Genomic DNA, 14,057 nt, shown 5'->3' with positions numbered 1-14,057 from the left:
CGAGCGAGCCATGGCGGAGTGGCGTCGTCGCCACCCGGAGGACGTCGCCGACGAGCGGGCCTACTGGGCGGAGAGGACGGCAAGGCGCCGCGCGGAGCGGGTTGACAGGCGTCAGCGGAAGGCATTGGCGAACGAGCAGTGCGACATAGTTTCAGTAGGTGGGAGGTCGTTCTTCACCGCGAACGACAAACGTTGGGACGACATATGAATCTCAACCTCGGACGACCCCGTCGAGGATGTTGATGGTGATGGTAGCGACTTGGAGTAGTTTCTATAAATGTATGCCGTAGTAGTTTCTATCTATCTATCTATGCCGTAGTAGTATCTATCTATGTATGTATGTCGAACTATCTGAGTTATTTACGTAAAACCACCACACTTGGGGCTAGGGTAACCACTTGATACCATATTTGTGCCAGGGCACAAAAAACCACCAACTCTGCGCCTAATCGGTAACGCGGAGCACTAATTGTCCGATTTGCTCGTGAAAACAGGAAAACTGACAGGTTGGCCTCACCTGGTGGGCTGACTTGGCGTACCTATGTGGACAATATGCTGATGTGGACAAGGGTCCCACCTGTCAGCTTCTCATCTTATTTTTTTTTCCTATTTTCTTCTTCTTCCTTCTCATCTCACTCTCCCGACGGCAGGTATTCCGGCGGTCTCGACAGCGGCTGCCTCCCAAATCGACCCACATTCCCCATCCTTCCTCTATGACGCGGCTTTACTGTATGCCATCTCGCCGGCTCCACGATTGCTTGACATCCCGGCGTTGTCCGCACAGGCGAGGCCGTGTGGCGGCGAGCGGCGGCGCATCCGAGAGCCGGTCGCGGGAGCCGAGGGCAAGTGGCTGCTATCTCTCCGGCCATGGGAGCAGCAGACGCGTAGGAATCTGGGCCCGCTGATCTTCGCGAGCCGAGCGGCGGCGCATCTTCCGCAGGTCTCCGGCCGCATCGACAAGCGGGTGAAATTGGGCAGGATGGAGAAGGCCTTTTGCCATGGGAGCGCACCGGTCCTCGATTCGGACGTCTAGCCATGATTACTATGGTCAGTGCGCGTCAATTTGGGCGGCCAACGCGAGCTCTCTGTGTGATTGTGTGCGTGCGTGCTCTAGCTTGATGTGTGTGTGCGCGCGCGTCTGGTGTTTGTGAGCGTGTCTGCTCCTCGCTACCAGGCCTCCGCCAGCCCGCAGTTGCCACATTGGCGGCGTAGCTCCTCGCGCTGGCCATGGCGGCTCGCCGGGCTGTGCGACGCGACGGCTCCCACGCCTCAGGCTGGAATTCGAACCGAGTCAAGCCGGCTCGGCTCGACTCGCTAGAGCTCGTTTCGTTAACGAGCTAGCTTGACTCGACTCGTTATTATAACGAGTTCAACCTCAAGATTGGCTCGACTCGTATAACTCGCGAGCTGAGCTCGCTTAGCTTGTTAAACTCATTTAAGATATAAACATAAAGCCCTCAAATATGATAAAAATGATTATGTATATAATAAACATATATATCACTAAACAATTGTAATTTTCTTGTAACGCAAGAGTCTCTTAGGAGGCTAGGCCTTCAACTGCTCGACTTGGGTTGTGCGCCTGGGATGTAGGCTGTTTAGTGGATGATCTTTCTTTGTATTGGGAGTGGTTGATTTATTGTATCGAGCCTAACGAGTTACACGAGTATTCATGAGATTGACTCGTTTAACTTGGTCTATAAACGATCTTAAACTAAAGCTTGGCTTGACTCGTTATTCTTCAAGTTCGAGTCGATTCGAACCGAGTCACGAGCTACTTGTTTAGCTCGCGAGTTTCGAGCTTTTTTTTCAGCCCTACCACGCCTCCTTGCGCACTGGGCATGGCGGCCAATTGGGCTGTCGAAGCGACAGCCCCCGCGGCTCCCGTGGAGGCAAAAACGCACAGGCAGATCCGAACGTCTCCTCTCCATAGTGGCCTCCATTGTGGTCACCGGAGGCACGACACCGCAAACGTACTCCGGCCGCCCAGAACCTGCTCGACGGAATGCCCCTTAGAAAGAGACGTGAAGAAGATGACGGTACAATCATTGACAGGTGGGACCCACGTTTTTTTGCCACATCAGCTGGTCAAAGCTTTTGGTCTTCGCCACGTCAGCCCGACAGGTGGGGCCAAACTGTCAGTTTCCCTGTTTTCGCGAGCAAGTCGGATAATCAGTGCTCCGTGTTACAGATTAGGCACAAAGTTGGTGGTTTTTTGTGCCCTGTTACAAATGTGGTACCAAGTTGTTACCCTAGCCCCAAGTGTAGTGGTTTTGCGTAAATAACTCCGAACTATCTATCTATGTATGTCGAACTATCTATCTATCTATGTAAAATATCTTGTATTGTTTTATTTTATCTATGCAAAAAAATGTTTAGAATGAGCGCGCGCGCTGCATTTTTACCGCGCCTGTTGGAGCTGCGCGCGCGTGGCTTTATAGCGCGGCTGCTGGAGCAAACGCTGCGCGCCGTACCAAACCAGGCGATGGGCGCGCGCCAAATCAGTTTTTAGCGCGCGGCGCGTTCGGCGCCTGTTGGAGATGCTCTAACACAATGCATCCTATTATCACCATTGGTACGCACATGTATAATTGTTAGTTGGGGACTGTAATACATTAAAAAATGATTGCTCGCATAAATAAGAAATGCATGGAACCTATGTTGCTCGGCCAAAGTTAGATAACTAAAGTATAGATTTAGACATGCGAATATTCAGCCATACATCAAGGACTAGTAAAAACTGAATTACCAAATTTAGATTACATATTCACACGCTGTGGGGTGCTTAGAATTTCACGATGATGTCCTTTGCCGCTTTTAGCTCAGCGGGCAAGAATCTAGCAATCAACTCCTTGAGAATGGACGGGCAACTGCTCTTGAGATGCTCATAACCATCACTTGCCACCATAGCCTCAAAATTGGAAGGAGAGGCAAGGAACTCAAAGCAAGCTTCCTTTAGTCCAGGGCAACTATGTTGTTCAGCTAAAGCTAAGCTAGTCGCCACGGTGTTGGAGTCAATGTGTTTGCACAACTTCTCCTCGCATATCAGTTTCAGCCTCTCGACATCATACCTGTCAGCCGCGACGAGTAAATGGCCAGCCATCACCGCGTCTTCACATGCCATCTCAGACGGTGAGTCGTCCGTGTATATGAAATGCAGCAATGATTTGAACACGTCGCTCTCCATATCCTTGATCTCAACCGGATCGCCGGCATTCTCCATCATGGAGCCCAAGAGCTCCGCCTTGAAGACGGAGGACCGAGCAGCGAGCACGGACCTATGGGCTAAAAACTTCTCCTCGCCAACGTGGAAGGTGACGTCTGCACCATCCATGCTGTTTAGGAGGCCGGCGAGTTGCTGGCACAGGTTGCTCCGAGGAACCACGACAAACTGTTTACTACACTTTGTAATTTCCTCGGTACGGATCTCTTTCAAGACGGTGACATCGCATCTGATGGTGAAACAATCGTCTATGAGATGCGGCGATCCCTCGAAATCAGCCTTGTTGATAAATTCGGGGTAGCCCCAGCTGGAACCTTTTCCTGTGAAGGTACATGCGGAGGTGTAGGTACGGGTGAAAGAAGGCACTGGCACCCCGGCCTTGTCGAGCACACTGAAGGTGCATTTCGCCTTCACATCCTTGGCACCCGTAGAATCAACAAGAACTAGGAAAATAGACGCGAAATCAGCAGCATCCTTGTAACCGTTTGGGTAATAACGCACGGCCCAAACATGGCCTCCAACAATGAAAGGCGTAGATCTTGCGCACTTGCCGGTCTCGAGCAGCTCCTTGGTTCTTGAGTATCCGGCTATGTTGAGCGTGTATGAGTATGACCAATCCTCGGCGTCGATTAGGATAGCACCACCGGCAGCAGCAGAAAGATTGCAGTTCCCTGAGGCAGTACGATCTGCTTTTGTTGGCGACGCGCCGAAGCAGCAGCGCAGCATTATGCCAGCCGGGTCGGAGAGGGTCTGGATGTCGGGGCGGCGGCTCGTACGTGGGGATTGGAAATATCGATCACGATGTACGGCTCCTGGAGGAACAACGGCGGTAGAGTCGTTACGACTGGAATAAACTTGGAAGCGAGATTGACCTAGGATCCCCTCCTGCATTATATAAGACGGTTACGGGCCAGATTGGTAGTTTGGTACGTGGGACACAATCCGTTGCTGCTCCTGATTCCAGTTCCAACTATGACATGAAGACGAAACCTATTCGGAACCCCTTAAGCCCGCCCGAAACTGTTAAGTACAATGTAAGAGTATAACCAGGGAAAGCACCGTGATATCTCTTCAGTAGTTTTATTTGATACATAACAGTGTTTTATTTCTTGAAAACCATAGTTTTTTTTTGGGAGGGGGGTAACCATAGTATTATTTCTAACAGAATTGTAATGAAATTCAGTCAATTTGATGAGTGGTGGATTTAGGATCTTAAAATTGCGGGTGCCATGGTTTTACATTGTATGCTATAAATTGTATTATATTTCTGGAGGGGGGGGGGGGGGGGGGCATGGAACCATGCCGAAACCGTCCGGATTTTACATTGTACTAGCACATATGCCCGTGCGTTGCAACGGAAAAAAAAAATATCATACTCCCAATCCAGTAAGTATGACTCAAAACTCACAAAGGTCCACATGATCTATTTGAATACGAAGTGAAACTCGTATTGCTGCTTATCCTCTTCTCCGTCTGGATCAAAACTCTCAAATGTCTACGTCACCGTCTATTTCAAAACATATGTCTGCTTATCCTCTTTCCTGCACCTCCGTGAGTTGATAATCGGTTTAAGTGAGCGAGGTGGGACTATTGACAAAAGAAGACACATCATCTATTTTAAGCTAATATAATAGTATATAAAGCCCGAGGCAGAGGATGGAGTCGTGCATAGAGGGGGGAGGCGGAACGGGACAGATTGCTTTTTTCTTTGCCAAGCGTGGAGAAAAAGAAATTGTGCATTAGGGGTAAAGAATTGCATTAGGACAATTAAGTAATGTACCCTGTTTTGTAGCACAATTGAATGCTAGCTGAGTTGGTTTGCTGCTTTGCCTACAGGAGAGGAAGTCCTGTGTTTGACGGCATTTCCTTTTTGGCGCTGCAGGCGCCGGTTACTGTTGTTTCTGCAAACGGCGCGTCAGCTGGGCCGGCCCATCTAAGTTTTTTCTTCTGTGTTTTAAAAAGAGAAAAATTCAGAGCGTATACTAATATAAGAGCGTTTAGAATACTAAAATAGTGATCTAAACGCTCTTATATTAGTTTACAGAGGGAGTAGTTTGGTACGTGGGACACAATCCGTTGCTGCTCCTGATTCCAGTTCCAACTATGACATGAAGACGAAACCTATTCGGAACCCCTTAAGCCCGCCCGAAACTGTTAAGTACAATGTAAGAGTATAACAAGGGAAAGCACCGTGATATCTCTTCAGTAGTTTTATTTGATACATAACAGTGTTTTATTTCTTGAAAACCATAGTTTTTTTTTGGGAGGGGGGTAACCATAGTATTATTTCTAACAGAATTGTAATGAAATTCAGTCAATTTGATGAGTGGTGGATTTAGGATCTTAAAATTGCGGGTGCCATGGTTTTACATTGTATGCTATAAATTGTATTATATTTCTGGAGGGGGGGGGGGGGGGCATGGAACCATGCCGAAACCGTCCGGATTTTACATTGTACTAGCACATATGCCCGTGCGTTGCAACGGAAAAAAAAAATATCATACTCCCAATCCAGTAAGTATGACTCAAAACTCACAAAGGTCCACATGATCTATTTGAATACGAAGTGAAACTCGTATTGCTGCTTATCCTCTTCTCCGTCTGGATCAAAACTCTCAAATGTCTACGTCACCGTCTATTTCAAAACATATGTCTGCTTATCCTCTTTCCTGCACCTCCGTGAGTTGATAATCGGTTTAAGTGAGCGAGGTGGGACTATTGACAAAAGAAGACACATCATCTATTTTAAGCTAATATAATAGTATATAAAGCCCGAGGCAGAGGATGGAGTCGTGCATAGAGGGGGGAGGCGGAACGGGACAGATTGCTTTTTTCTTTGCCAAGCGTGGAGAAAAAGAAATTGTGCATTAGGGGTAAAGAATTGCATTAGGACAATTAAGTAATGTACCCTGTTTTGTAGCACAATTGAATGCTAGCTGAGTTGGTTTGCTGCTTTGCCTACAGGAGAGGAAGTCCTGTGTTTGACGGCATTTCCTTTTTGGCGCTGCAGGCGCCGGTTACTGTTGTTTCTGCAAACGGCGCGTCAGCTGGGCCGGCCCATCTAAGTTTTTTCTTCTGTGTTTTAAAAAGAGAAAAATTCAGAGCGTATACTAATATAAGAGCGTTTAGAATACTAAAATAGTGATCTAAACGCTCTTATATTAGTTTACAGAGGGAGTAGTTTGGTACGTGGGACACAATCCGTTGCTGCTCCTGATTCCAGTTCCAACTATGACATGAAGACGAAACCTATTCGGAACCCCTTAAGCCCGCCCGAAACTGTTAAGTACAATGTAAGAGTATAACCAGGGAAAGCACCGTGATATCTCTTCAGTAGTTTTATTTGATACATAACAGTGTTTTATTTCTTGAAAACCATAGTTTTTTTTGGGAGGGGGATAACCATAGTATTATTTCTAACAGAATTGTAATGAAATTCAGTCAATTTGATGAGTGGTGGATTTAGGATCTTAAAATTGCGGGTGCCATGGTTTTACATTGTATGCTATAAATTGTATTATATTTCTGGAGGGGGGGGGGGGGGGGCATGGAACCATGCCGAAACCGTCCGGATTTTACATTGTACTAGCACATATGCCCGTGCGTTGCAACGGAAAAAAAATATCATACTCCCAATCCAGTAAGTATGACTCAAAACTCACAAAGGTCCACTGATCTATTTGAATACGAAGTGAAACTCGTATTGCTGCTTATCCTCTTCTCCGTCTGGATCAAAACTCTCAAATGTCTACATCACCGTCTATTTCAAAACATATGTCTGCTTATCCTCTTTCCTGCACCTCCGTGAGTTGATAATCGGTTTAAGTGAGCGAGGTGGGACTATTGACAAAAGAAGACACATCATCTATTTTAAGCTAATAATAGTATATAAAGCCCGAGGCAGAGGATGGAGTCGTGCATAGAGGGGGGAGGCGGAACGGGACAGATTGCTTTTTTCTTTGCCAAGCGTGGAGAAAAAGAAATTGTGCATTAGGGGTAAAGAATTGCATTAGGACAATTAAGTAATGTACCCTGTTTTGTAGCACAATTGAATGCTAGCTGAGTTGGTTTGCTGCTTTGCCTACAGGAGAGGAAGTCCTGTGTTTGACGGCATTTCCTTTTTGGCGCTGCAGGCGCCGGTTACTGTTGTTTCTGCAAACCGGTGCCTGCAGGCGCGTCAGCTGGGCCGGCCCATCTAAGTTTTTTCTTCTGTGTTTTAAAAAGAGAAAAATTCAGAGCGTATACTAATATAAGAGCGTTTAGAATACTAAAATAGTGATCTAAACGCTTGTGAACTTTTTTAAAACATTTGTGAACTTTTCTAGAAAATTGATGATTTTGTTTTTGAAAATCCGTGAACTTTTTCAATTTCAATGAACTTTTTTGAAATTCGATAAAAAATTTCAAAACTGATGAACTTTTTGTTTGAAAATTGATGTACTTTTTTCAAGTTTGTGAACTTTTCTTGAAAATTGATGAACTACTTTTGAAAATCCATGAACTTTTTTCAATTTTGATGAACTTTTTGTTAGAAAAATGATAAATTTTTTTTCAAGTTTGTGAAGTTTTCTTGAAAATTGATGAACTTTGTTCGAAATCTATGAACCTTTTCAAATTCATGATTTTTTTTGTCGAATAATTCAGAAAATATTAATTGGTACAGTTTTGTGCAATAAAATAGCGCGGTAGTTTTGTGCAATAAAATATTGATGAATTTGTTTCAATTTTTTCATGAACTTTTTCATTTCCTGTGAACTATTTTTTTTATAAAAAAAGATGAACGTTTTACAAATTCAATGAACTTTCCTTGAACAGGGCAACGTTTTTTGCATGTCCACGAACTTTTTTTCGAAAACTGTGAAGTTTCAATTTTTTTAAAAAGAAACGCATATATGGCTAGGTTCGAGCTGCATTCGATCACTATCAAGTACATGGCGTAGCGGTTAGCCGAGCCACTGTAGATATCCGAGGGTGCGAGTTCGATTCCTAGCGGGATCGTATTTTTTTTGAATTCTATTCAAGGTTTAGCTTCCGACTGGGCTTCAAATGAGCAGCCCACTAAACTTCCCTGTAGGCGCCAGGTACGGTAACCGGCGCAGAAGGCGCCCGTTAGGAGCTCCCGTGTTTGACGCACCGGAGCGTTAGCTAGGAGCACTCCTTTTTAAGGTTCCAGACGGAATTTTAGTATCATCTCAGATAATATAAATCATCTAGATCGGATGAAACCAAAAAGAAAAAAATCACCTAAACGGGACGAAACAAAGCGAAACCAAACAAGAATACCTACTCCCTTTAATAGTAGGTATAGATATGGTATATATAAATTGTATTATATTTCTGGAGGTGGTGCCATGGAACAATGCCGAAACCATCCCGAATCGTCCATCAAACTATATTTTGATTTTGCTGCCTCGACGGTGGCGGCTACTCCAAAGAGGGCACCTGTTCCACTGGTAGGAGCAGGGGGATCGACGAACTTGACGAAGAAGGGAGCCCCGCCCACAGCCGCGGCGGTGGCAGTGGAGGAGACAACCACACCAGTGACGCGCAGATCGGGTGGCACGGTGAGCAGGGATGCATCTAAATCCCCAATCGAAAGCAGGACCCCGGATCCTACGTCGAGTCTTTCGGCTAGATTGGGAGGGATGGTATTGTTGGATAAGGAAGCGGAAGGCTTTGTTTTTGCAGAGGATGAACCAGTGGCCAAAACCCCTAGATGGCTGGCAGTAGGCAAATTATGCTCCTCGAGACCGCTGGTGAGGAGTGTTTTGGAGAAGACTATGCACAGGGCCTGGGGACTGCACAAAGAAGCAAAGTTCAGAGAGCTGGGCTCGAATGTGTTCGAGGTACAATTTGGCTGTGAAGGGGATTGGCGTCATGCTATGAACAACAGGCCATGGCAGTACGATTTTAATGTTTTGATTATGAAGGAGTATGAAGGTGACAAAAGGCCCTCTGAGATGATTTTTGACAGGATAGATGTATGGGTAAGGGTCACCGATCTTCCATCGGACAAGAGGACAGAAGCTTTTGGGAAGGGCCTGGGTAATTGGTTGGGTGAGGTGGTGAGGGTGGATGTGGACAAGGATGGCCGTGCAAGAGGAAACGAGCTAAGGGTTCGGGCAAAAAATTCAGTTTATGAACCGCTAGTCAGAGGTTTCTATCTTAAGACCTCACGGGAGGACAAGGCTCGCACCTGGTTTGACTTTCATTACGAGAAAATACCGCACTTCTGTTTTGAGTGTGGAAGATTGGTGCATATAGGGGGGAGATGTGACCCTCCGGTTGACTCATCGCTCCAATGGGCTGAATGGCTCAGAGTCTCATCTGTAAGAACTAGTAATGCAAAGGAAAGCTCACTTGGAGCGGGGGGGGGGGGGGAGGGAGTAGTAGCAGTGGCAATATGGATCTCAAAGGCAAAGGACATATAGACGCGGGGTGCTCTGGCCATAAGAAGACGGATGTCCCTGTAAACCGTAACTTATATGGCGATTTTGATGGATCGGCAGACCAACGCACTGGCGAGGGTCATGGCCGGAACAAAGGGGATACAAATGTAACTAGTCCTCATAAGAGTAATGCAAAGTCTGATCCACCCGGGGAGAATGATTTGCGCCACGGCTTAGAGCAAAGGAGGGAGAGAGAGCTTAGGAACAAACTTTTTGATCAGCAACATGGCCATGCTACAAATGAACGAGAACGGCAACGAAAGGGCAAGGATGATGTGCATCACGGTTATGATCAGCAGGAGATATATAACAGGGAGGACCGAGATTGGGGCACTGGCTCCAGGGCTCGGGATCCCAGAGACAAGAGAAGGGGTACGTATGTGAGAAAGCCGCACCCTGAATATGAGTATGACTGTCATTATAGGAGCAACCCAAGGGTGGATTAGGAGAGTAGAAAGAGAGGACCGAGGTAGATTTGGGTGGCCAAGGATGATCCAGACAGACAGACATCAAGTGATGCGTTCATTCGCGATACGAGGCGCAAGACGCCGACACTGTTTGATCGTATTTCAGTGAACAACAATGTGGCGGACCCCGCGGAGCGGGGCCGCCGGTCACCATGAATCTGTTGGCCTGGAACTGTCGAGGATTGGGGTTGACCTCGACAGTTGGCGAACTTCGGGACCTGATTAGTTCGCACAACCCAGTGGTGGTATTTCTATGTGAAACAAAAATAGAAAGCAAGGGCGATGGAGAAGTTGAAGTGGAGTCTCGGGTTTAAGAGTGGTGTAGCAGTAGACTGTGTGGGACGAAGTGGAGGACTCGCCTTGTGGTGGAGAGATCATATTAATGTAACAGTGACACCTTGGTGCCAATATTTCATTGATGCAGAGTTATCTTGGGAGGTCAAGACATGTAGATTCACTAGATTCTACGGTGAGTCCAAGACCGAGCTTCGCAAAAAATCATGGGATGCCATAAGATATCTCGCGAGTCAAGATAACCTGCCGTGGTTATGTGCGGGGGACTATAACGAGGCCCTCTTCCAGATGGATCAAATAGGCGGGAACCAGAGGAGTTTCAATCAGATGGAAGACTTTCGTGATTGTCTAGCAGAGAGCAGGCTGGCTGATTTGGGCTTCTCGGGATACCCATACACATGGGATAACAAAAGAGACAGAGGGGAGAACATCCAGGTAAGACTAGATCGAGCCACATGCAATGATACATTCCTCGAGCTATTCCCGGAGACGTCGGTGGAGCATATCATCACAGAGGAGTCCGGTCATCAAGCAATCCTTGTGAGGGCGATGGAGACAGCTCCGCGTCGCCTTGAACGAGGGGATAGACCTTTTAGGTTTGAGGAGGCATGGACGAGACATGAGAAATACAATGAGATGGTGTAGGAAGCTTGGGACGCAGCGAGTACGGGCGAGCACGACTTGGCTGCTGTTTGGCAGCGCCTCGGCAACTTAACTAGCTGCATGCAAAGGTGGGCGCGTGAGGTTTTTGGATCTATCAGACGCAAAATTTCAAAACTGAAAGGCCAGCTAGCAGATGCCAAAGCTAGGATGGCTTCAACCGATGTCTCACTGGAGATCCGCGACATAGAGGAGCAGCTGCGGGAAACTTATGAGTGGGAGGAGATCATGTATCGTCAGCGGTCTCGAGTCGACTGGCTGTCAGCGGGGGGCCAGAATATGAAGTATTTCCAAAACCGAGCTACCCATAGGAAACAGAAAAATACGGTGAAAGCCTTGCGGAAGGATGATGGTACCCGCTGTACAGTGGATGAGGAGATGCGTGAAATGGCTGCTACCTTCTATGAGAACTTATTTTCGTCGGAGGGATCAAGCGAGGCGGAGGCTCTTCTCTAGAACATAGACGAGGTGGTCACGGGTGATATGAATGCCAAGTTGGTTTCTCAGATTTTGGATGAGGAGATATAAGCAGCCTTATTCTAGATGGGCCCAACAAAAGCTCCGGGTCCGGACGGATTACGAGCCCTCTTTTATCAACGACACTGGTCGTTGGTCCGTGAGAATGTGTGCCGAGCTGTACGTGATTTCCTGAACGGGGCACCGGCTGCGGCTACCTTCAACGATACTGTGATGGTAATGATACCTAAGGTCAACTCATCGGAGTTGTTATCACAGTTTCATCCCATAAGCCTCTGCAACGTTTTATACAAGATTGCCACAAAAGTCCTTGCAAATAGGCTTAAAGGCATCCTCCCAATTCTTATTTCTGAAGAGCAGAGTGCCTTTGTCCCAGGACGACTCATTACGGACAATGTTTTGGTGGCATACGAATGTGTTCATGCGATCCGGAAGAGGAAAAGGAAAAAACCTCTATGTGCGGTGAAACTAGACATGATGAAGGCGTATGACAGAGTGGAGTGGGTCTTTTTGGAACGGACGATGTTACGTTTTGGTTTTGCACCGGAGTGGGTATCCATGATAATGAGGTGTGTGACATTAGCGTTGTTTTCAGTCAAGCTTAATGGTGGGTGTTCGAGGGGTTTTTCTCCTTCCCGAGGGCTTCGTCAGGGGGATCCTCTCCCACACTACTTATTCCTTTTCTGTGTGGAGGGTTTCTCAGCGCTGCTCAAGAAAGCACAAAGCAAAAAAAGATTAAAAGGGGTGGCGTTTGGGGCACTGGCCCCCATGTCACACACCTCCTGTTCGCTGATGACAACATTGTTTTTCTTGAGGGGACACATGATAATATGCACACACTCAAGGAGATCTTGCAGGAATATGAATTGGCTTCTGGCCAAAAAGTGAATCTAGAGAAATCATCAGTTTTCTTTGGCAAAGGGAGTAGAGACGAGGATAAGGCTGATCTAAGAGAGACTTTGGGAGTCACCTCGGAGGCCCTTAGTGAGAGGTATCTCGGTTTGCCAACACTGGTTGGGAAATCCAAAGAGGGTACTTTCAAGTACGTTACGGGGAGCTCCAAGGGTAAAGTGAATGGGCTGAAAGGACAAGGGCTCTCAAAGGCTGCAAGGGAAGTGCTAGTCAAGTTGTGTCTTCAAGCAGTACCTACTTTCACCATGAGTTGCTCTCAACTCACAAAGAAAATATGCCGGAACCTGAATTCAATCTCTTCGAAATTCTGGTGGGGGGCAATGAATGGTGAAAGAAAAGTACATTGGATTGCTTGAGAGAAGATGTGCTTAGGAAAGAGGAGTGGAGGACTAGGATTTCGTGACCCCGAGGCCTTCAACCAAGCCGTCCCGGCGAAGCAAGCGTGGCGCATTCTGCAGGTTCCGACGTCATTGTGTGCAAGAATACTCAAGGAAAGGTACTTCCCAGATCAATCTCTCATGACGGCCACTTGCCCATCGGCAGGTTCTTTCATTTTCAAGAGCATCCTCCATGGCAGAAATTTACTTCGAGAAGGGCTGGTTTGGAGGATCGGGGATGGCTCCAGGGTCAACATTCACCACGACAAATGGATCCCACGTGCGGGGTGTTTGCACCCTCTTGGAAAAACATACATGCAGGGCATAACCAAGGTGGCGGACCTACTGTTACCAGATGGCAAGAATTGGGATGTACATAAAGTCCAAGAGATGTTCACACCAACGGATGCATGTGATATAAGACAAATTGTAGTAGGCGGGCCGGGAGTTGAGGATTGTTTGGCGTGGAATTACACGAAGAGTGGGGTGTTCATGGTGAGGTCTGCATATCACTTAAGGATGTCAGTGAAAAGAGCGAGGAACGGACAGCCGGGTCACTCTAGCTCTGTTTAGGGACATAAAGGGTACATGGGATTATGGAGCACAAATGCACCGGGCAAAGCAAAGATTCACATGTGCAGAGTTATCAGAAATGGCGTGGTTGTAGGAGCGGAACTTCATCGCAGTCGGATAAAACCCGACATTTTTTGTGTTGCATGTGGCAGAGAGGAAAGGATTCACCACAGATTCTGGACATGTCAGCATTCATCACAATTCTGGCAGATGATGCAGTCGGAAAGGGAGTTTCGATGGCGATCCACCGAGTCCGAAGAACTCTCAGAGTGCATTAGCGAGCTGGTTGTTGGGGTGGTTCGCGGGGGCAGCCGACGAGGAGAAGGAGGCGATGATACATTCAGTTTATGGTCTATGGCTTGCTCGCAACGGGGCTAGAGATGGCAAGGTGATCGCTTCTCCACATGAGATAATGATGTCCGTGTATGATCATATGCAAGAATGGAGGCAGATTCATGTAGCTAAGACGCGCCAGCCGACCCCCAAGGTGATTGAGAAGTGGAAACCTCCTGAAGATGGTTGGCTCAAGATCAACTCGGATGGAGCAATCTGAAAATATGGGGACAAGGGGGAGGGGGAGGGGTGGAGGTGCGGTCATACGTGATCAAGATGGGGCGTTCCGGGC

The 14,057-nt window shown here is 47.2% G+C and overlaps 1 protein-coding gene across 1 annotated transcript; it reads right to left on the bottom strand.

The window, feature by feature from the left end:
* Positions 1-2,472: 2,472 nt before the first annotated feature.
* Positions 2,473-4,097, bottom strand: LOC123161560 (BTB/POZ and MATH domain-containing protein 2-like). The gene has a single exon (XM_044579366.1). It carries the CDS (start codon positions 3,947-3,949, stop codon positions 2,786-2,788), a length of 1,164 nt encoding a protein of 387 aa, XP_044435301.1. The 5' UTR covers positions 3,950-4,097; the 3' UTR covers positions 2,473-2,785.
* Positions 4,098-14,057: the final 9,960 nt, after the last annotated feature.

The sequence above is a fragment of the Triticum aestivum genome, chromosome 7B (assembly GCF_018294505.1).
Source record: "Triticum aestivum cultivar Chinese Spring chromosome 7B, IWGSC CS RefSeq v2.1, whole genome shotgun sequence".
NCBI classification, from domain to species: Eukaryota; Viridiplantae; Streptophyta; class Magnoliopsida; order Poales; family Poaceae; genus Triticum; species Triticum aestivum.
Note: the sequence above shows the minus strand (reverse complement) of the source record. Positions and strands in the feature narration are given on the sequence as shown.

Bases quoted from the DNA above. Each gene is read 5' to 3' on its own strand.
- LOC123161560 (XM_044579366.1), bottom strand. From the start codon at position 3,949: ATGCTGCGCTGCTGCTTCGGCGCGTCGCCAACAAAAGCAGATCGTACT.